This window comes from Epinephelus lanceolatus, chromosome 13, assembly GCF_041903045.1.
Source record: "Epinephelus lanceolatus isolate andai-2023 chromosome 13, ASM4190304v1, whole genome shotgun sequence".
NCBI classification, from domain to species: Eukaryota; Metazoa; Chordata; class Actinopteri; order Perciformes; family Serranidae; genus Epinephelus; species Epinephelus lanceolatus.
In genome coordinates, this window is record NC_135746.1 from 31,189,664 (window position 1) to 31,211,768 (window position 22,105).

Here is a 22,105-nt window from a genome sequence, read left to right on the forward strand (position 1 = left end):
GTGGAGTTTGCATGTTCTCCCCATGTCAGCGTGGGTTTTCTCCAGGTACTCCAGCTTTCTCCCACAGTCCAATGAATGAATGAGGACTCCTCAACGCACAACTGCAAGGAGTTTAGGGATTTCGTCATCTACAATCCATAATATTATTAAAACATTTAAGAATCCAAAGAAATTTCTGCATGCAAGGGGCAAGACCAAAAAACAAACACTGAATTCCCATGACCTTTGACCCCTCAAACTGTACTGCATTAAAAACCGATGTAATCGTATAAAGGATACTACTAAATGGGCTCGAGAAAACTGTGGAAAACCATTGTCGGCAAACACAGATTGTCACTGCATCAAATGCAAGTCAAGACTCTGTCATGCAAAGTGAAAGCCATATATAAACAACATCCACAAACAACACCGACCACTCTGGGCCTGAGCTCATCTGAGATGGACTGACACAAAGTGGAAGAGTGTGCTTTGGTCTGACGAGCTCAAACGCACCAGCAAGGAAATTCAACACAGTCCCTTTTCTCAGTTGCGTTGCCAAAGATATTCACGTAACTTTGGCCAAAAATAAATCAATGTTTGACAGTGAAGGCAATGGATTGCTTATTATTATGTAGATACTAGTCCATACCTGGGGATGTGTTATGTATAGAGGAATAAGAAATCAAAAACAGTATATTAGAGGAGATGCAAAATCAGGACACTGTAAATCCACTGGGTAATAAATATTAATGTAAGACAAACAATGCACACTGTATTTAGAAACATGCTTTATGGCAAAATACATGGAGCATAGTTTTGGCTGACGGCACGGTGGCACGCACATGCGCAGGGCCATGCGCGGGCACACAGGTACACACATACACACGCAAAACGGAGAAAGAATGAAAGAAACAGTGCAATGTTTAGTTTGTAATGTTTGTAGGCTAATGTCAGTAAAGTGGAAATACGTAATGGCTGGCTCGCATACACAGACACAGACGCGTGTTCGTTCAGTAAAATAATTACCTTAGTCTTCAGCAAGTGTTGGTGCTTGAAATTGCATGTGCCAGCCATAAACTGTGGTCCCAGGTGTTTTCCAAGTGGTCTCCGCGCATGCGCAGCTCGCGCTGCTAATGGTGCTCACAGTATGAATGGGTAGTGGAAAAAAACGCGAATATAAACAGTAGAAATGTGGGAAAAATGCAAAAACGGCATTGTGGCTGGCGGCACCAAGATGAAAGCCTATGTGCAAGTTCAGAGAAATCAGAAAATCAGAGAAATAGGTCAAAGCAGTGAGGAGGAAAACGGATAATGACAGACGGACGGAGGGACAGAGGTTTCTCCATTTAATAGCAGGATATGGTAGTACCATAAAGTTCAGTTCTTGATGAGTTGATTTGTATACAGAAGACTAAAAACCATGTAGCCATCTTGTAAATTACTCTAAACACCTGTGAATATTCTAGAAAATATGATTTGCACCCAAAACATGTCACAGAGCAGGTATTACTCTTTGAAATGATGCAGTGTTGATAGGTTTTAATGTGAGAGCAAGATTCAGATAAGTTGAAACACTGTGATGAGTCCAGGCTTGAAATTTTAAAGAAGACACATGAAGAAACTGCAGACAAGCTAAACACACACAATACAGACAATATCCATCTGAATCTTTTTACTGGACATCATAGCAGTGCTAATGCAATATGACACAAAAATTATTACATAATAAAATTCCTTAACAATTCTAAATTTACAAAATATTCACATAAACAGTGCAATAACATTTCTATTTCAGCAAGAACATGTTTGACTTTTCACTTTCACTTGTCATTATTTTGAGTTGCAAAACCCAACATCCAAACTTAAGAGAAACGTTGGGAGAAAACTGAAACACATTATGGACTGTAATGCTCGGCACCTTCTTCTTTTGTCCAAAAAAATCATATTTGCCTGCTTATAAAGATGCAGTCTATGGCAATCAGATCTTATAATGACACTTGTGTTAAGGCACAACCATGCTGCCGATTCTGGTTAATGGGTTTTGCCTTTTAAAATCCTAAACTAGTCAATAGAACACCAAGTCCAACAGTGTGTATTTTAATAGAACGTCTGGCTTAATGCTAAGCAAAGCAAATCCTGCACAAAGTTAAAACAACAACTCAATGTGTGGTTCTAATTATACAACGTCATGAGAAGTCTCACTTCCTCTGATGTATTTTGGTTTGCTGACATGGCTGTAGAGGCTGCTGGAATCATCCTCTGCTTCCGTCTTCAGTATTTGACTGTAGAATACATCACTTCCTCCGTTTTGACCTGCATGACACAAACCAGATGTTCAGAATTAAAAACCTACAGTGGCCTTGTGGTGAGCTGTGTAGCTTCTGGTAACTAGTTTGTTTTCACTGATCAGGAAAGTATATGAAAAAGAAAGTTGTCAGGAACTTGGAGATAAAGAGATCCCTTCACTGCTGAAAGTATATGGACAAACTTTTGGAGGTATAGTTCTTCAACAAAATACGTTTTGTAGATGTGCCGCAAAGCAAACTTAACATTACGTCATTATAGAAGTAGAAAACAACAGCTGAATAAACACAAAGGGATAAAGTCACTCACCTTTTTGTGTGGAGAGGCCCGTTGGTTAGCATGGTTAACAGTGACATATGTCAGACTGCTCTCTGGCTCACCCTAAGTGAGAACGACACAGTGGTTAATAAGGTACAAACATAAAGTACACACACTATTTGCCTGTATATCTATCATGTGTGGTAGTGTTTCTCAGCCTTATATGAAAGGCACATAAGTAGAACCTAATCTTGCTTTTACAGTTTAGACCAATAGACCTTTTCGATTGGTAATTCTGCAATACAGCTTGTGGCCACCTGCGGCAGCAGTGAGCACAGATATTCATCATTGTAATGTGCAATTTTTTAATTTTACACACACTTAACTGGGTTTAATGGAATTCATCTGAACTTGTCAGTGCATGTTAGTATTAGTTTACGTTATTTTATAGGCACAAACGTTTTTTTCTCAACCTAACTACTTGCTTCTGTTGCCTTAGGCAACACAGAAAGCGTTTTGCAGGGTACTTTTATTTATTTATTTATTTATTTATTTATTTATTTATTTATCGTAATTGAATGCTACTGGTAAAAAATAGCTTGCTGTGGCTTTTTATTGTTGCCAGGCAACCACGCCATCACCTCCTTATCCTAACCTTTCTGTGAAATCAATCTACTGAATTGGATTTATTCATTTTATTTATTTCATTATTAGTCGCTAGTTGTAGCTGTAGCTCTGGTTGAGGGTGAGAGGCTGTCAGGAAGTAGTTTGTTGGGCACAGGGAAACAGATCTGTGTGGGTACATGAGAACCAAAAATAGAGGGACATGTCATGGGGAGTACCACCAGTTGGTCCAGGAGCTTCTCCTTGATGATGGCTGTTTTCAGGCATATTTTAAGATGACACAGGGGCAGTTTATCATTGGGCCATACAGCTCTGGGTATCCAAAAACCGCTACCACCAGTTTCTCCTTCATTGTTTACCAACTGTAAACAGATACCAACAGATGGCCTGCCTCTCAAATCATCCCATTGGACAATGGGAAAAAGGCTAAGATGATGTGGGGCACTTTTCCACTCTGAGTTTAAATTTTTTCAACTCGAGAAGTTCAGAGTTCTCTGGCAAAAATGCTAGGCGCCTAGAGTGCAGAAGTGCGAGTTATGTCGCAACACAAAAACTGCAAACAAAAAGCTTCTCATTTAAAACATTTACAAAAAGCTGCCTCCAGCTGCTAAAATGCTTTCTGTGTGATCATCTATCTTAGCATGTAGTTTTGTTGTCTAGACTTAATGAAGTAAACCTAAAAAACACTTCTTTTTTTTTTACCTTCACTGTAGTTTACTTTGAAATAGACTGTATGCATGTAACATGCAGAGACTGTACATTTCCTGGGAATACAGAAATTTATTTTGAAAAAATACAATGCATGTAATGAGCATAAATTGACACATTGTCCCTGGGCGCCCAAAACTGACGCAGGAGGGGTACCTAGCATCTCATATTTTGACTTGTAGGGCCACTGACCCAACGTTGGTATTTGATGAGTTGGGAGTGAGGCCTCATTTACACGGCAAACGATGTGTTCGCGAATCGGTCCACAAGCGTAGCGCAGCACACTTGTATTCACACCAAAACCGAACAGACGCGTTGCGCAGCGGCCACTGCTGTCCCATCAAAATACAAACCACACCTGAACAGTCGGTGGCGGTAGCGTACCCTGTTTGTAAATCTCCAATAAACCTCAAAGAAGAAGAAATGAGTTTGGACCCAAAGCCCAGGTTGGGCAGGTTTGCACGCCAATGATTATTCCAGCACTTGGAGAATTAATATTTAGCACTACAAATGGGTAGGTAATGTTGTCTGCTGTGGCAAACAACACAACAACGCACGCAAACATGACTTTGCGTGCGTTTTGACCGCTCTCGGCCACCGTAGATGTCGGTTTTTTGTTGAATACTGGGACCATTTGCTCAGGACTTGCGCAAAAAATCTGCGTCTCTTCTATTTTCAAGCTTGCTCGTGAAAGCAGCGCAACTCAAGCAGCGTGTAAAATGGATGCAGTGTGAATGCTCTAACTTGTTAACATGCTCGGCGAAATAAAAACGCGTGTAAACAGTGACCATTCGCGAGCGCTACGTGAATGCATCGCTTGTGGTGTAAATGAGGCCTGAGATTGTGTTGATCATTCTCATGGCCATCTAATATGAATATGCAAATATTTCACTCAAATGAAATGTATAGGTCTGCTTTACTGACTGATGATATCTAAATAGATGAGTGTTCCTGCATCATGAAACAAGTAAGGATGTACAGTAAATGTTGCTGGACTAGGCTACATTTATTTTTTTTTAAAAACAAAACAAAAAAACAACACAAATATGAAGCTATGTATACTCACAGGGTGTTGGGTTGGTTTGTGAACATCTGGAACAAAAGGTAAAGATTAGATTTTAAATATGTATCATCATTATTTACATTCAACACATCCAACACCGTAACACAAACACACAAGGGCCCCCAGCAGACATGTGTTCCCCTTTCCTGGGCAGATTTCAAACACACAATAAAATTTTACAGAACACTGGACATTTTTTTGGAGATAATTGTAATGGGTGAATTTTAAACTGTTGGAGCTTTGTAACATTACAAGCTATAAGGTGTCACAACAGCCTGGACTGGGCCCACTGCACTGCATTATAATTCCAAAGCTAGCAGTGTCATGGTGTGAGCACAATAATGCACTCTGCAGTATCCTGATATAAATAAAAATGGTTTACTTGAACTATGCACCTATTTATTTCAATAAAAACATTATTTGAATCCCACATAATTAAATGGAACGACAATCAGTATCATGTAACAAACTATTCGACCCATATTTTAGACAGAACACCAGAGAAGAAATACAATGTACTGTTATTTAAAACATTTTTTTTGTTACTGGGCTCAGTATAACACCGTATTATAATTCTTCGATCACAAGGTCCAACCAGGGTGCATAGTTGCTCATATATCATATCAGGTATCATGTAAAATATTAAATTGTAACTGTTGTACTGTGCTTGCTCTGTTTTACTGACCCTCTGTCACTTTAGCTCTCCTCTTGTATTTGATGAGAGCAGCAGCGATGACGACCAGCACTACCACCGTCCCGACCACTGCACCGATGATGATGTAGGTCTGATTAAAAGAAGTGGGATCTGTGGTTAGAGAATATCCATTAGACAAAGAAATTACATCTGGGACAAAATATTTAATTCACTTGTTTGAAAATATGCGACCCTCTTAAAACATAGCATCTAAAGGATCATTACTTGGTTACAAGTGATTAACAGGGTTTAACTGTAAATAACCAGGTTAAGTTCGTAGTCAGTTTTCTATCTGATTTTTTGTTATCCTACCTGTGAAGTCAGGTGTGTAGTCAACCTCTATCTCTACTTTGTTGTTATCAACAAACTGGCAGGTGTATTTCCTGTTGTTGCCACTCTGACGCTTCACAGTCAGAGCAGAGACACATTCTGTCTGTCTGAGGAACTTGTACCCAACACCTTCACCAAGCAGCACAGCTCCTGTCTCATTCACCCAGCGGACGCTGTTCTGTGGACAAGGATCGTGGTCGCTGTATCTCGACAGAGAGCACTGTAATGTGACTTCACCGTCCCTCTTTGGATCAGCGTCTGGTGGAGATGGAGAGACTGAGAGAGAACAAGTGTAAACTGTTAACTCAGCATAAAAAAAAAAGAAAAAAAAAGTTCGTTATCTTCCACAAAGTGAACAACTTTACTACCAGACCCTGACACATTTCTTTCCATTATTGTCATCATTGCTTCAGTTAAAATATGAAGGTGGAGTCACAGCCTTTCATTAATGTTTCAACAAATGAGTAAATAAAATGAAGAAAGGAAACTTGTAAAGAATATTCATCAGTCTGAATGGCTCCTCTCTTTTCTTGAGCCCCAACCACTCCACCTATGTGTGCTCACTGACAGGGTCCCTAATGTTAATGGTCGTCCCAAACCAGTGAGGCATTCAGTGACATGTGAAAAGTGAGCTTAGGGACATCGTCTTGATGGCTGTTGTTCACTCGTTAACATCTTTCCTAAATCAAAGGGTTGTCCCCAAACTGCCTGGATGAGTGACGGCTGTTGTTAACCCTTAATGTGGAGTGTCTTTGACTGCTGAGGGTTTGAGAGAGGGATCAGTTTGGGAAAGGGCCACATTGTTAATCACCCTCCCTTACAGATATAAATAAACGTGTAAACTCATCACTGTCCACCTTAATCAGGAAACTGACACATCCCACTGACAGACACCTTGCTGGGATTTACAGGTAGAGGAGTACTGGACAAAAACATGGTGTCTCGTCTCGTCTCGTCTCGTCTCGTCTCGTCTCGTCTCGTCGTCCTCCGCTTATCCAGGTCCGGGTCGCAGGGGCAGCAGCCCGGGCACCAGGCGCTCGCCCACGGGCCCCAGCCCCAGGCCTGGCTCCAGGGCGGGGCCCCGGTAACCCTCCGGGCCGGGTACACCAACTTTTGTTATATTCCATCATGAAGGGTCTTCTGAACCGTTCTTCGTCTGACCCTTCGCCCAAAACCAATCTGCCATGGGAAACCCTACCAGGGGCGAAATGCCCCCGACAGCACAGCTCCTAGGGTCATTAGGGCACTCAAACTCCTCCACCACGATAAGGTGACAGTTCTCGGTTATCTACCTTATTCCTGAGGGCACTACTGTAGAAATGATTATGGGCGCAACTTCCAGTGAGATAGCGGAAGTAGCAGTAAGCTAGTTAGACTGTCTGTGGTTGGCACCAGTGGCTACTCTTGATGGCTAACTGCCACAATGGTTCTTTTTGAAAGTAATTTGCCTTCAGTTTAGCAAATACTGCTTTATTTTTTAACAAATATCTAACTAATGTTAACATGTCTTCAGCAATTGTGTGTTGAACATTTAACCAGAGCACAAAGGGATTGTCCCTGTTGCCAGAGGTAGCCTACCATTGATATGAGAAATGAAACCACAACGGTTTCACGAGACATAGTGAAAAAGTATTAAATCAAAATTTGCAGAGGAGAATAACACCTAGACTGACAGGTCCATCACTCAACATCAGTACGTGATATCCCTGTCTTTACCTGTCTGACTTCATTCTCAACCTACATTAGAAAATAAAAGGAAAACAAAAAACAATGCTTTGAGATGGCAGAGGTATGGTCACATAATCCCGTTTGAGCTGTAACAGGTGGTGTGTTCCACGTTTTATTTCCCAATTGCTCTCGAAAAGAAGAGTAGAGTACTGGAAACAAAGTGTTCCTATTGGAAATCACCGGTTTCGGTTAAACGCCAGAAGTTGCACACATAATTCATGGCTGTCCATTCAAGGCTAATCTGGTACAATGCAACATTTTGGCCCTAAAAATGTGCCAAAATAAGAACTTCCTTTTGATAAGATCAGTAGCTTTTCACTAAAATGAGACTCACTTGTCAGAACATTTAAAAATACAGATACATCGTGTTCATTGGTCTTCAGGTACCGACAGGTGTAGAAACCAACATCCTCAGCAGTGACGTTGTTAATGACCAAAGAGCAGTCAGTGTCCACACTCAGCCTGGCAGCTCGGGCTGAGCTCTTCACAACTTTTCCATTCTCAACCTCAGCAGATAACGGAAATTGATTTCTGATGTTAAGCCATGTAAAGGTGGAGCATGTTGTGTCAGAGGGTGATGCAATGGCACAGGGCAGAGTGGCATCATCTCCAGCTCTGTAGTAGAGATCGGTGGTTGTTCCACTGATGCCTGCTGTAAAGAAAAGAACAAGTGCTCTGTGAGAAATGACACATTACACATAAAATCATCCTGCCTGCAACAACTCAACTCATGAGAGCTCAGAACGAGACTTCTCCTTGAGCGAGACTCAGACGCAATAACACACAGACGGGATCAAGCCAAAGGTCAAGACTAAACGCTGTATTTCTCTGTAGGGATCATTTCCATAATGCTGTCAGACACATCTAATAACAATCTGAGCCTGTCAGCTGCAAAAACAAAAACAAGCACTTTTAGTGGACGCACATTGGCTGTGTGCTATTTCTTGAAGATGCAGCGCTCTCGTTTAATACCGGACCAATTTCAAAACTTGTTCTTCCATTAGTCACTTAGACACAAACATCAGGAGATAGAGTCCAGGGTGACAAATACAGAAGTTTTACTGTAATCAGTGAATCATGGGCACTTTGGGAAATACACACTGTTGAGCTCTACTGTTACATGTATAACAAGAAAAGCACCATTTCTGTCTTGTTCTTGGCTCACACAACCGTTGGCTTTTATTTTTACAGGCCAGAAAAGTCAAAGCTCATCAGAGTGGCCTCTAAAGCAGGAAAACAGAGTCTTGTTCCTGGTAGCAGTTCTCACACTAACCTTTATCAACCAGTTATAAAAACTTAACATTTATTTTAAAATTGTTATTAAAGTTTGAATGAAAAAAAAAGCAGAGGTTTACCTTGAAACTGAAGCACAAAAATGAGGATTAATTTCGTGTCCATTCTCTCTCAGCAGACGGACGCTGTGTGAGACGTTTCACACATTTCAGACTGTATAAGATGGTGCTGTTTCCTCTTTGTGGTTGCCTTACTGAGAAAAAAAGTGATTGAGAAACAGCATCACCCACCACCCAGCCTGTTGTTAGTTCCAAACAGTTAGTTACATCATTTCTACGTGCCCTCTTAACAGACTGCACACAAAAGTATCAATTATTAGAAACATCTGTTTCACAAACTGCAGCTGTTTCAGATTAAAGATTACAAATAAATTCCATTTAAAGAGCATTCGACTTCCTTGCTTTGATTCATCTTAAGCAGAAGGTGCATTTGAAGTGACTTGACTAAACAGAGGTTTCCTCAAAATACACATATAGCAGTTTCTATTAATATGTTTGTGTCACACAGGTTGTACATGTGCTCAGGTGAAAACCTTTAATCCCCAAATATAAAGATGCTGGGAACTGATATTGATATTACTGATTACATTATTTGCTGACAGGGACCCCAAAATAACATCAAATAACACCCGCCCTCATTTCCATTCTGTCATTTCAGTGGTGTCATCAAAAGAGGAAGTGGCATATTTGGCAAGAAACCAAATACACAGTAACAAGACTGACAGTGTGAAGTCATGCTGGCAGCTCTGTGAGAAAGTAGTGCTTTGAGCTAAAGGCTAACACATCTTAGTTTAGCATGTTAGCATGTCATCTTATGCTCAGTGGGAAACATGTATCTACAGCTGAGGTTGATGGGAATGTCATTAGTTTGAAATCATCAACAATCTATCCTCAGAGGAACATGAATGTGTGTAACACAGTTCATAACAATCTGTTCAACAGGTGAGACATGTCAGTCAGAACTACACTTGTAAACCTCAGGGTGGTGCTAGTGGACAAGTGAGAGGAGCATCAAAGTCAGATGGATTCATCCTCTGGGAACCATGAATATCTGCACCAAATGTCATAATATTAAATTTAACACTTGTCAAACTTTATAAAGCCAACCTTATCAACCTGCTTGTGGTACTAGACAAAAAGTCAGAGGATCACCAAACTCACGAGGGTCCATCCCCTGGGAACCATGAATGTCTGTGCCAAATGTCATAATAATCCATCAAATAAATTGCGCGATATTTTTCAGAAAATCAAAAGTGCCGACATATGTAACAGCTGAGTATCCTCCATGGCGTGGCTGGACTCAGCCTTAGAGACAGGGTGAGGCGCTCAGTAGTCTGAGTGGGCGGAAGTTCGCTGCATAGATCAGCCTCTTATTGGGCGGAAGGAGCCACCCGCTGAAGTCCCGCCCTACCACCTCCAGTTGTGTAGCAGTTTTCAACTGTTTTCAACGTGTCCTTTACTAACTTTTGCGGTGTTTGATCTTGCGGGGATGTAGCCATTTTTCTGCCATGGTTTGCAGCCTGTAGGCGATATTTTTGTGGGTGTGTTACACCAAAACCTGTTTCCCCCGGCAATATTTTTGCAAGCACACCGTTGCTGCGGCACCGCCCAGAACGATTGTGATTGGTTGAAAGAAATACAAGCAGCCAGGGCGTTTTTTTCTCCAATCTTAAAGTGAGAGTCGGCCCAGCCAGACCTTTCTTTTCTTGAGAAAGGTCTGGTGAGCGAGACTTGGTGCTCAGAGATCTACAGGGAGCTCAGAGTAGAGGTGCTGCACCTGTGCATCGAATGGTGCCAGTTGAGGTGGTTCGGGCACCTGACCAGGATGCCTCCTGGATGCCTCCCGTTAGAGGTAAGTCTCATTGGTAGGAAGCCCTGGGGCAGACCCAGAATACCCTGGAGGGATTGTCTCATCAAGCCTGGGAACACCTCGGGGTCCTACAGGAGGAGCTGGTAAGTGTCACTGGGAAGAGGGAAGTCTGGAAGTGTGAATGCTCTGCAAACCCAAAATATGATTAAGTTTAGTGTCACGCAAACAATGGCTCACAGAGTCAGCATGATGACATCAGCAGAACAGTCAGTTGCACAGTCATGGCAAGTCACTGAGGGTAAACTACACTGTAGACACGTAAATCATAAACCATTCAATCCCAGGTACTCAAAAGTAGATCCAGTGTTGATAATTACATCTATACTAAAGTTAAAAGATGTAAAATAAAAAGAGACCTTAAAGAATATATGTCAATCAGGCCTTGTCAGGAAACACAAACTGGTGACATGATGATCTTCTTTAGAGCAGTGCTGGCAGTGTAGCTCTGGGGATCACAATGTCTGTCTGTCTGTCTGTCGGTCTGTCCGTCTGTCTGTCAAATAACTGCTTTGGTCCTGACTGAAATATATCAACAATTACTTGACTGACTGAGATTAAATTTTGTACAGACATCCATGTTCCCCAGACGATAAATCCTAATGATGCTGGCAATACTCTGACTTTTGCTCTTACCATCCATCCATCCATCCATCCATCTGTTTTCATCTGCTTATCTGGGACTGGGTCACAGGAGCAGCAGGTTGGACAAAAAGTATTCCCCAGCAACACCAACCAGCGACCCCAAGGCATTCCCAGGCCAGATGAGATATATAAGTCCTCCAGCATATTCTAGGTCTACCCCAGGGTCTCCTACCAATTGGACTTACCCGGATCACCTCTAACGGGAGGCGTCCAGGAGACATCAGGATCAGATGCCCGAACCACCTCAACTGGCACCATTCATTGCACAGGGGCAGCACCTCTACTCCGAGCTCCCTGTAGATCTCTGAGCTCCTCACCCTACCTCTAAGGATGAGCCCAGCCACCCCTCGGAGAAAACTCTGCCGCTTGTATCCATGACTTTTTCTCTATTGCCACAAATATGTCGACATTTTCAGTGAAAAATACCTCAACAATTGTTTGATGGATAAGCTTTGTTTGTGTGAATAATGTAATCAGTAATATTAATATCAGTTTCCAGCATCTTAACATTTGGGGATGAAAGGTTTTCACCTGAGCACATGTACAAACTGTGTGACACAAACATCTTAATAGAAACTGCTATATGTGTATTTTGAGGAAACCTCTGTTTCGTCAAGTAACTGACACAAGTTTCTATTAATTAAAGCTGTCATGTGCCGTCCAATAAGAAGGCACATAGTAATGATGTAACTAACTGGTTGTAAGTAACGACAGGCTGGGTGGTGGGTAATACTGTTTCTTAAGCAATTTTTCCTTATTAAGGCAACCACAAAGAGGAAACATCACCATCATATACACATCTGTAGCAGAGGAAACGTCTCACACAGCATCCATCTGCTGAGAGAGAATGGACAGATTAATCCTCATTTTTGTGCTTCAGTTTCAAGGTAAACCTCTGTTGTTTTATTTAAATGTTAATCAATTACATTTTTATAAGTGGTTGATGAAGGTTAGTGTGAGAATTGCTACCAGGAACAAGACTCTATTTTCCTGCTTTCGAGGCCACTCTGATGAGCTTTGACTTTTCTGGCCTGTGAAAATAAAAGCCAACGGTTGTGTGAGCCAAGAACAAGACAGAAATGATGAGTTAGTTACTTTTAGGAAGATTCTTAAATGTATATCGACTGTAGTAAATGTCACAGAGAGAGAAGTTAACAAAAGTAATGACCTAATAGTCTGTCTCTGTTCTCTCTGTGGTTTCTTTAAACTAGTCACATATTTACATAGTAAGTTGATGATGTTCATACATACAGTGCACAGAGAGAAAAACCATCAGAGCTCAACAGTGTGTATTTCCCAAAGTGCCCATGATTCACCGATTACAGTAAAACTTCTGTATTTGTCACCCTGGACTCTATCTCCTGATGTTTGTGTCTAAGTGACTAATTGAAGAACAAGTTGTGAAATCGGTCCGGTATTAAACGAGAGCGCTGCATCTTCAAGAAATAGCACACAGCCAATGTGCGTCCACTAAAAGTGCTTGTTTTTGTTTTTGCAGCTGACAGGCTCAGATTGTTATTAGAAGTGTCTGACAGCATTATGGAAATGATCCCTATAGAGAAATACAGCGTTTAGTCTTGACCTTTGGCTTGATCCCGTCTGTGTGTTATTGCGTCTGAGTCTCGCTCAAGGAGAAGTCTCGTTCTGAGCTCTCATGAGTTGAGTTGTTGCAGGCAGGATGATTTTATGTGTAATGTGTCATTTCTCACAGAGCACTTGTTCTTTTCTTTACAGCAGGCATCAGTGGAACAACCACCTATCTCTACTACAGAGCTGGAGATGATGCCACTCTGCCCTGTGCCACTGCATCACCCTCTGACACAACATGCTCCACCTTTATATGGGTTTACAACTGCAATCAATATCAGACTTTCACTGAGGTTCAGAATGGAAATGTTGTGAAGAGCTCAGCTCGAGCTGCCAGGCTGGGTGTGGACACTGGCTGCTCTTTGGTCATTAACAACGTCACTGCTGAGGATGTTGGTCACTACACCTGTCGGCAGGGGAGGAGCATTGATCATGATGCAAACGTGTATTTAAATGTTCTGACAAGTGAGTCTCATTTTAATTAAAAAAACACTGATGTTATCAGGAAGTAGTTCTTATTTTGGCATGTTTTTATGGGGCAAATGTTGCAATACTCCAAGCTCAGCCTCAGTTCCAGCTTTACTATATATTTGTCCAGTACTCACAGTGATTCATGGACAAAGGAATCTTCCCCCACTTAACATCGATTGACATATGGATTTGCTGATGAATATTCTTCACAAGTTTCCTTTCTTCATTTTATTTACTCATTTGTTGAAACATCAATGAAAGGTTGTGACTCCACCTTCATATTTTAACTCAGTGAAGCAATGATGACACAAAATGGATAGAAACTTGTCAGGGTCTGGTAGTAAAGTTGTTGACTTTCTCCAAGATGTCAAATATTTTTTTACGCTGAGTTAACAGTTTACACTTGTTTTCTCTCAGTCTCTCCATCTCCACCAGACGCTGATCCAAAGAGGGACGGTGAAGTCACATTAGAGTGCTCTCTGTCGAGATACAGAAGCCTCGGTCCTTGTCGACAGAACAGCGTCCGCTGGGTGAATGAGACAGGAGCTGTGCTGAGTGGTGAAGGTGTTGGGTACAAGTTCCTCAGACAGACAGAATGTGTCTCTGCTCTGACTGTGAAGCGTCAGAGTGGCAACAACAGGAAATACACCTGCCAGTTTGTTGATAACAACAAAGTAGAGATAGAGGCTGACTACACACCTGACTTCACAGGTGGGTCAACAGATAGTCAGACACAAACATCTCATGAGGGTGAGATAACCTGCAGCTCACTGGGTACAAAGCTTTGCAGATAAAATATCATGACAGGAAAATGAGTATGGTTATTTAGTTCTGCACAAAGTTAAATATTGCATGTATTTACTAATGTGGTTGTTTTTCTAACCCATGTTCAACAGAATCCACAGGCTGGTCTCCTCTGAGCTACGTCATGTTGTCTCTGCGTATTGCAGGACTGATCCTGATGATCGTAATCACCATTCATGTCATCAGAATCAAATGTGAGGAAATTCAGGTTGTCATTTGCTGGAATTAGTTAAAATTAATCTCATTTTAATGCTACTTTTTATTGTGTCCTCCAGGGAACAAAAAACCACTTGATGACGACGACAGTGTGAGTTGAAATAAATGTTCCTTCTGTGACCACAGAGGCTGCAGTCTCTCTGCTTCGTTCTCTTGAAACAGTTTTTCACAGTCTCCTGTGTTGTGTTGTATTTCACAGGAAAACAATGATGGCGACGTCCAGTATGAAAATGATGGAGCATGTCCTGCTGCTGCTAGACTGCACTGATCAGCAACTTCCACACCAACTTCAGATCATCACAAAGTCACATAGCATCAGTCATTTTACACTTGTGATCAAAGCTTTGACTTAAAATGAATGTTCTATATTTAGGATAAATTGCTCGCTCTTTTTACACCTTAAGTGATGTAAGGAATATCTGTCAAACTGTTTTCTGTGCCAACAACAAGCAGATGTTGTATCTTCAGATTGTACTGTAAAAAAGTCACTCATATTGACAGCTGTATGTCACCTTTTATTACAGTTTAAACACACATTGCTCAGCTAAACACTGTAATACTGAAACACAAAGAGGTAACTTTGTACTAACATCACTGTAACTTTGAAGGATACCCACTTTATTTGTCTCAGACTGCTATAGAGCATCATATTCGTGTCAGTTTAACTTCATCATGTAGATTTTACCAGGAAAAGGACAGTATTTTGTTGACAATGACCAAAACCTGTTTCTATGTACATATGGGCATGTAAATATTGTATTAAATTACACTTGAACAATTGTGAACCTGTCCATTTACTTAACTTCAGCTGTAAAATCAGTCATTTAACTTGTTGAATCTATCCTGTCTCCTGGTTTCCCCTCTTGTATGGTGAATACAGACTGCTGCCATCTGCTGGTATGGAGAGTTATTTGTATTAGCGTTATTATGTGCCTGTTAATATTTGTGGTGTGTTCAAGTGCAACTTTTTGGCCTGAGACAAGGCAACATGAGGTGATGCAACAGATAGCTGTCGTCACCACTGCTTCTTTGGTGTCACTTTGGTGTGTCTGGGCCTTTATGTGAAACAACTGAAACTCTTGGAGCTTTAACAGAAAGTAGAGAGTTCATGAATGATCCCATCCGTCACAGTAAGAAGATAGGTCTAGATAGAAAATAGGTTTTCAGGCCTTTAAGCCACATTTGAAGAGCTCAATGATGTTTGAAGAGCCATTGTGATATATTAATAGATAGAAAACACACTGCTAGAATCTAAGGATGAGCTAAGGATTAAAATCAATACAGTTAAAGAGATTTGTTGAAGTTAATAAACTACAGTACTTTACATTCAGAATATGTTCAGATCTAGTCCTTATAGGTGCAAATTTACCTTCTTCAGCTTCATCTTCTGTTTTTAGACATTTTATCACCTCAGTCATGATCACCAGCAACAAGACACAGTCACCTCTTGTGACGTCCCACCTGTCACTGTTGCAGTGCGCCCCCTGTGGTTGAATTTGTCTCTACATGCACACTTCACACAGGTTTTTTATATGCATGACACTGTAGCAAGTTTTCCTCTTCAAGTTAAACTCTCCAGCAGTGAATTTGGTTTTGATCAGATGTTACAGATTGACTACAGCTTTTATTACACAGAAATGAAATGCACTGAGGGATCTCAGATCAAATTTTATACAGTGTGTTTCTGTCATGAGGGAATAAATTACGTCCTCAGGATATAGAGTATGAAAAGATTCATCATCACCATTAACCACAGCTAACGTGTTTGCTGGATAGAAGGAATATTGGTGACAAACTTTGAAAATGTGTTAGCTAGATAGCTACACAGTCATTTTAGTAGCAGTGTGCTTTGGAGTAACTAGCAAGTGGGGACACAGAGCTGCTGTGGTCAGTGAAATGGATAAGAATATTCAGACACACTCAGGCTGAACATAAATACTGATGGATGATAGGAATGACATCAGACTATCAACAAACTTGGATGAGAAAAAAATCAACAGTAACTAATAATAAAAGAAAGTGCTCTGTTCAACAGGAAACAAATGGAGGACGACTGCAGTACAATCATTTAAAGCTCAGTTTGACCATTTATTTGTCTTCTTTGAAGCAGAAAACACCTCTGACATATTTACACCTTATATAGCAAAGAAAATATTTCCATCTGTATCCACACATCCAGCAGACGTTGAGTCCACCTGATGATTTTAACCTTCAGTGATTCACTAAATATAGAACAATCATTTTGAGTCAAAGCTTTGATCACAAGTGTAAAATGACTGATGCTATGTGACTTTGTGATGATCTGAAGTTGGTGTGGAAGTTGTGGATCAGTGCAGTCTAGCAGCAGCAGGACGTGCTCCATCATTTTCATACTGGACGTCGCCATCATTGTTTTCCTGTGAAATACAACACAACACAGGAGATTGTGAAAAACTGTTTCAAGAGAACGAAGCAGAGAGACTGCAGCCTCTGTGGTCACAGAAGGAACATTTATTTCAACTCACACTGTCGTCATCATCAAGTGGTTTTGTGTTCCCTGGAGGACAAAATAAAAAGTAGCATTAAAATGAGATTAATTTTAACTAATTCCAGCAAATGATAACCTGAATTTCCTCACATTTGATTCTGATGACATGAATGGTGATTACGATCATCAGGATCAGTCCTGCAATACGCAGAGACAACATGACGTAGCTCAGAGGAGACCAGCCTGTGGATTCTGTTGAACATGGGTTAGAAAAACAAACAGGTTAGTAAATACATGCAATATTTAATTTCCTGCAGAACCAAATAACCATACTCATTTTCCTTTTGTGATATTTTATCTGCAAAGCTTTGTGCCCAGTGAGCTGCAGGTTATCTCACCCTCATTAGATGTTTGTGTCTGACTATCTGTTGACCCACCTGTGAAGTCAGGTGTGTAGTCAGCCTCTATCTCGACTTTGTTGTTATCAACAAACTGGCAGGTGTATTTCCTGTTGTTGCCACTCTGACGCTTCACAGTCAGAGCAGAGACACATTCTGTCTGTCTGAGGAACTTGTACCCGACACCTTCACCACTCAGCACAGCTCCTGTTTCATCCAACCAGCGGACGCTGTTCTGTGGACAAGGACCGAGGCTTCTGTATCTCGACAGAGAGCACTGTAATGTGACTTCACCGTCCCTCTTTGGATCAGCGTCTGGTGGAGATGGAGAGACTGAGAGAGAACAAGTGTAAACTGTTAACTCAGCATAAAAAAAAGTTTGACATCTTCCACAAAGTGAACAACTTTACTACCAGACCCTGACACATTTCTTTCCATTATTGTCATCATTGCTTCACTGAGTTAAAATATGAAGGTGGAGTCACAGCCTTTCATTAATGTTTCAACAAATGAGTAAACAAAATGAAGAAAGGAAACTTGTGAAGAATATTCATCAGCAAATATGTCAATCAGTGTTAACTGGGGGAAGATTACTTTGTCCATGAATCACTGCAATCAACAATCAGTAGCCAGTCTGAATGGCTCCTCTCTTTTCTTGAGCCCCAACCACTCCACCTATGTGTGCTCACTGACAGGGTCCCTCATGTTAATGGTCGTCCCAAACCAGTGAGGCATTCAGTGACATGTGAAAAGTGAGCTTAGGGACATCGTCTTGATGGCTGTTAACATCTTTCCTAAATCAAAGGGTTGTCCCCAAACTGCCTGGATGACTGACGGCTGTTGTTAACCCTTAATGTGGAGTGTCTTTGACTGCTGAGGGCTTGAGGGAGGGATCAGTTTGGGAAAGGACCACATTATTAATCACCCTCTCTTAATAAGAACACAGATATAAATAAATGTGTAAACTCATCATTGTCCACCTTAATCAGGAAACTGACAGATACCTTGCTGGGATTTACAGGTAGAGGAGTATTTGACAAAAACATGGTGTATAGCTGAACTGAGGCTGAGCCTGGTATATTGCAACATTTGCCCCCAAATAACATGCCAAAATAAGAACTCCCTTTTGATAATGTCAGTGGTTTTTCATTAAAATGAGACTCACTTGTCAGAACATTTAAATACACAAATGCATCATGATCAATGCTCCTCCCCTGCCGACAGGTGTAGTGACCAACATCCTCAGCAGTGACGTTGTTAATGACCAAAGAGCAGCCAGTGTCCACACTCAGCCTGGCAGCTCGGGCTGAGCTCTTCACAACATTTCCATTCAAGACCTCAGCAGATAACGGAAAGTGATTTCTGATGTTAAGCCATATAAAGGTGGAGCATGTTGTGTCAGAGGGTGATGCAGTGGCACAGGGCAGAGTGGCATCATCTCCAGCTCTGTAGTAGAGATAGGTGGCTGTTCCACTGATGCCTGCTGTAAAGAAAAGAACAAGTGCTCTGTGAGAAATGACACATTACACATAAAATCATCCTGCCTGCAACAACTCAACTCATGAGATCTCAGAACGAGACTTCTCCTTGAGCGAGACTCAGACACAATAACACACAGACGGGATCAAGCCAAAGGTCAAGACTAAACGCTGTATTTCTCTGTAGGGATCATTTCCATAATGCTGTCAGACACTTCTAATAACAATCTGAGCCTGTCAGCTGCAAAAACAAAAACAAGCACTTTTAGTGGACGCACATTGGCTGTGTGCTATTTCTTGAAGATGCAGCGCTCTCGTTTAATACCGGACCAATTTCACAACTTGTTCTTCCGTTAGTCACTTAGACACAAACATCAGGAGATAGAGTCCAGGGTGACAAATACAGAAGTTTTACTGTAATCAGTGAATCATGGGCACTTTGGGAAATACACACTGTTGAGCTCTGATGGTTTTTCTCTCTGTGCACTGTATGTACGATCGTCATCAATTTACCATGTAAATATGAGACTAGTTTAAAGAAACCACAGTGAGAACAGAGACAGACTATTAGATCATTACTTTTGTTAACTTCTCTCTCCGTGACATTTACTACAGTCAATATACATTTAAGAATCTTCCTAAAAGTAACTAACTCATCATTTCTGTCTTGTTCTTGGCTCACACAATCATTGGCTTTTATTTTCACAGGCCAGAAAAGTCAAAGCTCATCAGAGTGACCTCTAAAGCAGGAAAATAGAGTCTTGTTCCTGGTAGCAATTCTCACACTAACCTTCATCAACCACTTATAAAAACTTAACATTTATTTTAAAATTGTAATTAAAATTTGTTTAAAAATCAGAGGTTTACCTTGAAACTGAAGCACAAAAATGAGGATTAACTTTGTGTCCATTCTCTCTCAGCAGACGGACGCCGTGTGAGACATTTCACACATTTCAGACTGTATAAGATGGTGCTGTTTCCTCTTTGTGGTTGCCTTACTGAGACAAAAATGATTGAGAAACAGCATCACCCACCACCCAGCCTGTCGTTACTTCCAAACAGTTAGTTACATCATTTCTGCGTGCCCTCTTAACAGACTGCACACAAAAGTATCAATTATTAGAAACATCTGTTTCACAAACTGCAGCTGTTTCAGATTAAAGATTACAAATAAATGCAATTTAAAGAGCATTCGACTTACTTGCTTTGATTCATCTTAAGCAGAAGGTGCATTTGAAGTGACTTGACTAAACAGAGGTTTCCTCAAAATACACATGTAGCAGTTTCTATTAAAATGTTTGTGTCACACAGGTTGTACATGTGCTCAGGTGAAAACCTTTTATCCCCAAATGTAAAGATGCTGGGAACTGATATTGATATTACTGATTACATTATTTGCTGACAGGGACCCCAAAATAACATCAAATAACACCCACCCTCATTTCAATTCTGTCATTTCAGTGGTGTCATCAAAAGAGGAAGTGGCATATTTGGCAAGAAACCAAATACACAGTAACAAGACACAGTTCATGACAATCTGTTCAACAGGTGAGACGTGTCAGTCAAAACTACACTTGTAAACCTCAGGGTGGTGCTAGTGGACAAGTGAGAGGAGCATCAAAGTCAGATGGATTCATCCTCTAGGCACCATGAATATCTGCACCAAATGTCATAATATTCAATTTAACACTTGTTAAACTTTAAAAAGCCAACTTTATCAAACTGCTTGTGGTACTAGACAAAAAGTCAGAGGATCACCAAAGTCACGAGGGTCCATCCCCTGGGAACCATGAATGTCTGTACCACATGTCACAATAATCCATCAAACAGTTGTTGAGGTATTTTTCAGTGAAAATCAAAAGTGTCAACATATTTGTAGCACGAGAGAAAAAGTCACTGATACAAACAGCTGAGTATCCTCCGTGGCGTGGCTGGGCTCAGCCATAGAGATAGAGTGAGGAGCTCAGAGATCTACAGGGAACTCGGAGTAGAGGTACTGCCCCTGTGCATCGAATGGTGCCAGTTGAGGTGGTTCGGGCATCTGATCCTGATGTCTCCTGGATGCCTCCTGTAAGAGGTATGTCCCACTGGTAGGAAGCCCTGGGCCAAACCCAGAATGCCCTGGAGGGATTATGTATCTCATCTGGCCTGGGAACACCTCGGGGTCCCCCAGAAAGAGCTAGTAAGCATCGCAAGGGAGACGGATGTCTGGAATATTTTGCTCAGCCTGCTGGCTGCTGGATGGATGGATGGATGGATGGTTAGAGAAAAAGTCAGTCAAAAAGTATTGCCAGCATCATTAGGATTTATTCTCTGGGGAACATACATGTCTGTACAAAATTTAATCTCAGTCAGTCAAGTAATTGCTGATATATTTCAGTCAGGACCAAAGCAGTTATTTGAGAGACAGACCGACTGACCGACTGACCGACAGACAGACAGACATTGTGATCCCCAGAGCTACACTGCCAGCACTGCTCTAAAGAAGATCATCATGTCACCAGTTTGTGTTTCCTGACAAGGCCTGATTGACATATACTCTTTAAGGTTTCCTATTTTTTACATCTTTAAACTTTACTATAGATATAATTATCAACACTGGATCTACCTTTGAGTACCTGGGACTGAATGGTTTATGATTTACGTGTCTACAGTTTAGTTTACCCTCAGTGACTTGCCATGACTGTGCAACTGACTGTTCTGCTGATGTCATCATGCTGACTCTGTGAGCCATTCATTGTGTCATATTAAACTTAATCATATTTTGGGTTTGTAGAGTATTCACACTGGAAGAAAATGACATGATGAAGTACAGTGTATTGCACAAGTTTTGAAGGAGGTGTTGACAGATGTGTGTAATGCGACACACAATGTAAATGGATGAACAGCTCATAGCTAGCTGTGAAAAACATTTTTTTTTTTTTCAGAGATTTTGTCAAGTTTTCATTTCATTTTAAGATTATTTTTGAGGTAAGAATAATCATTGTTGAAGGCAGGCTGACTTTTTTTTTAAGTCTCACAACAAAGCTAACATGCGCACCTGTACACTAAAAACGTATTTGGTCATTGTAATCAGTCCTCTGGTCCGACCTGGCAGTGAAGTGGTCCGTTCCTAATGTGTTTCCAGTGTAAGAGATGGGGGACAAAAACAACAGTCGAGTTCAGCTAAAGATGATATGAGGCTTCACAAGC

General features: G+C 41.1%; 3 protein-coding genes across 3 annotated transcripts; 1 reads left to right on the top strand and 2 right to left on the bottom strand.

The window, feature by feature from the left end:
• Window positions 1-1,503: 1,503 nt before the first annotated feature.
• On the bottom strand, window positions 1,504-9,165 carry LOC117270464 (uncharacterized). The gene is made up of 7 exons (XM_078174029.1): window positions 9,044-9,165; window positions 8,023-8,340; window positions 5,943-6,236; window positions 5,622-5,741; window positions 4,940-4,965; window positions 2,593-2,664; window positions 1,504-2,292 (listed from the first exon to the last, which is right to left on the bottom strand). Exons 1-7 carry the CDS (start codon window positions 9,084-9,086, stop codon window positions 2,251-2,253), a joined length of 915 nt encoding a protein of 304 aa, XP_078030155.1. The 5' UTR covers window positions 9,087-9,165; the 3' UTR covers window positions 1,504-2,250.
• Window positions 9,166-12,253: 3,088 nt separating this feature from the next.
• On the top strand, window positions 12,254-15,311 carry LOC144466597 (uncharacterized). The gene is made up of 6 exons (XM_078174146.1): window positions 12,254-12,379; window positions 13,227-13,548; window positions 13,915-14,261; window positions 14,447-14,548; window positions 14,630-14,661; window positions 14,770-15,311. Exons 1-6 carry the CDS (start codon window positions 12,340-12,342, stop codon window positions 14,836-14,838), a joined length of 912 nt encoding a protein of 303 aa, XP_078030272.1. The 5' UTR covers window positions 12,254-12,339; the 3' UTR covers window positions 14,839-15,311.
• Window positions 15,312-16,629: 1,318 nt separating this feature from the next.
• LOC117271233 (uncharacterized) lies at window positions 16,630-19,903 on the bottom strand. The gene is made up of 6 exons (XM_078174030.1): window positions 19,781-19,903; window positions 18,601-18,918; window positions 17,475-17,768; window positions 17,188-17,289; window positions 17,075-17,106; window positions 16,630-16,966 (listed from the first exon to the last, which is right to left on the bottom strand). The coding sequence occupies exons 1-6, from the start codon at window positions 19,821-19,823 to the stop codon at window positions 16,898-16,900; spliced, it is 858 nt and encodes a 285-aa protein (XP_078030156.1). The 5' UTR covers window positions 19,824-19,903; the 3' UTR covers window positions 16,630-16,897.
• Between the last annotated feature and the right edge of the window lie 2,202 nt (window positions 19,904-22,105).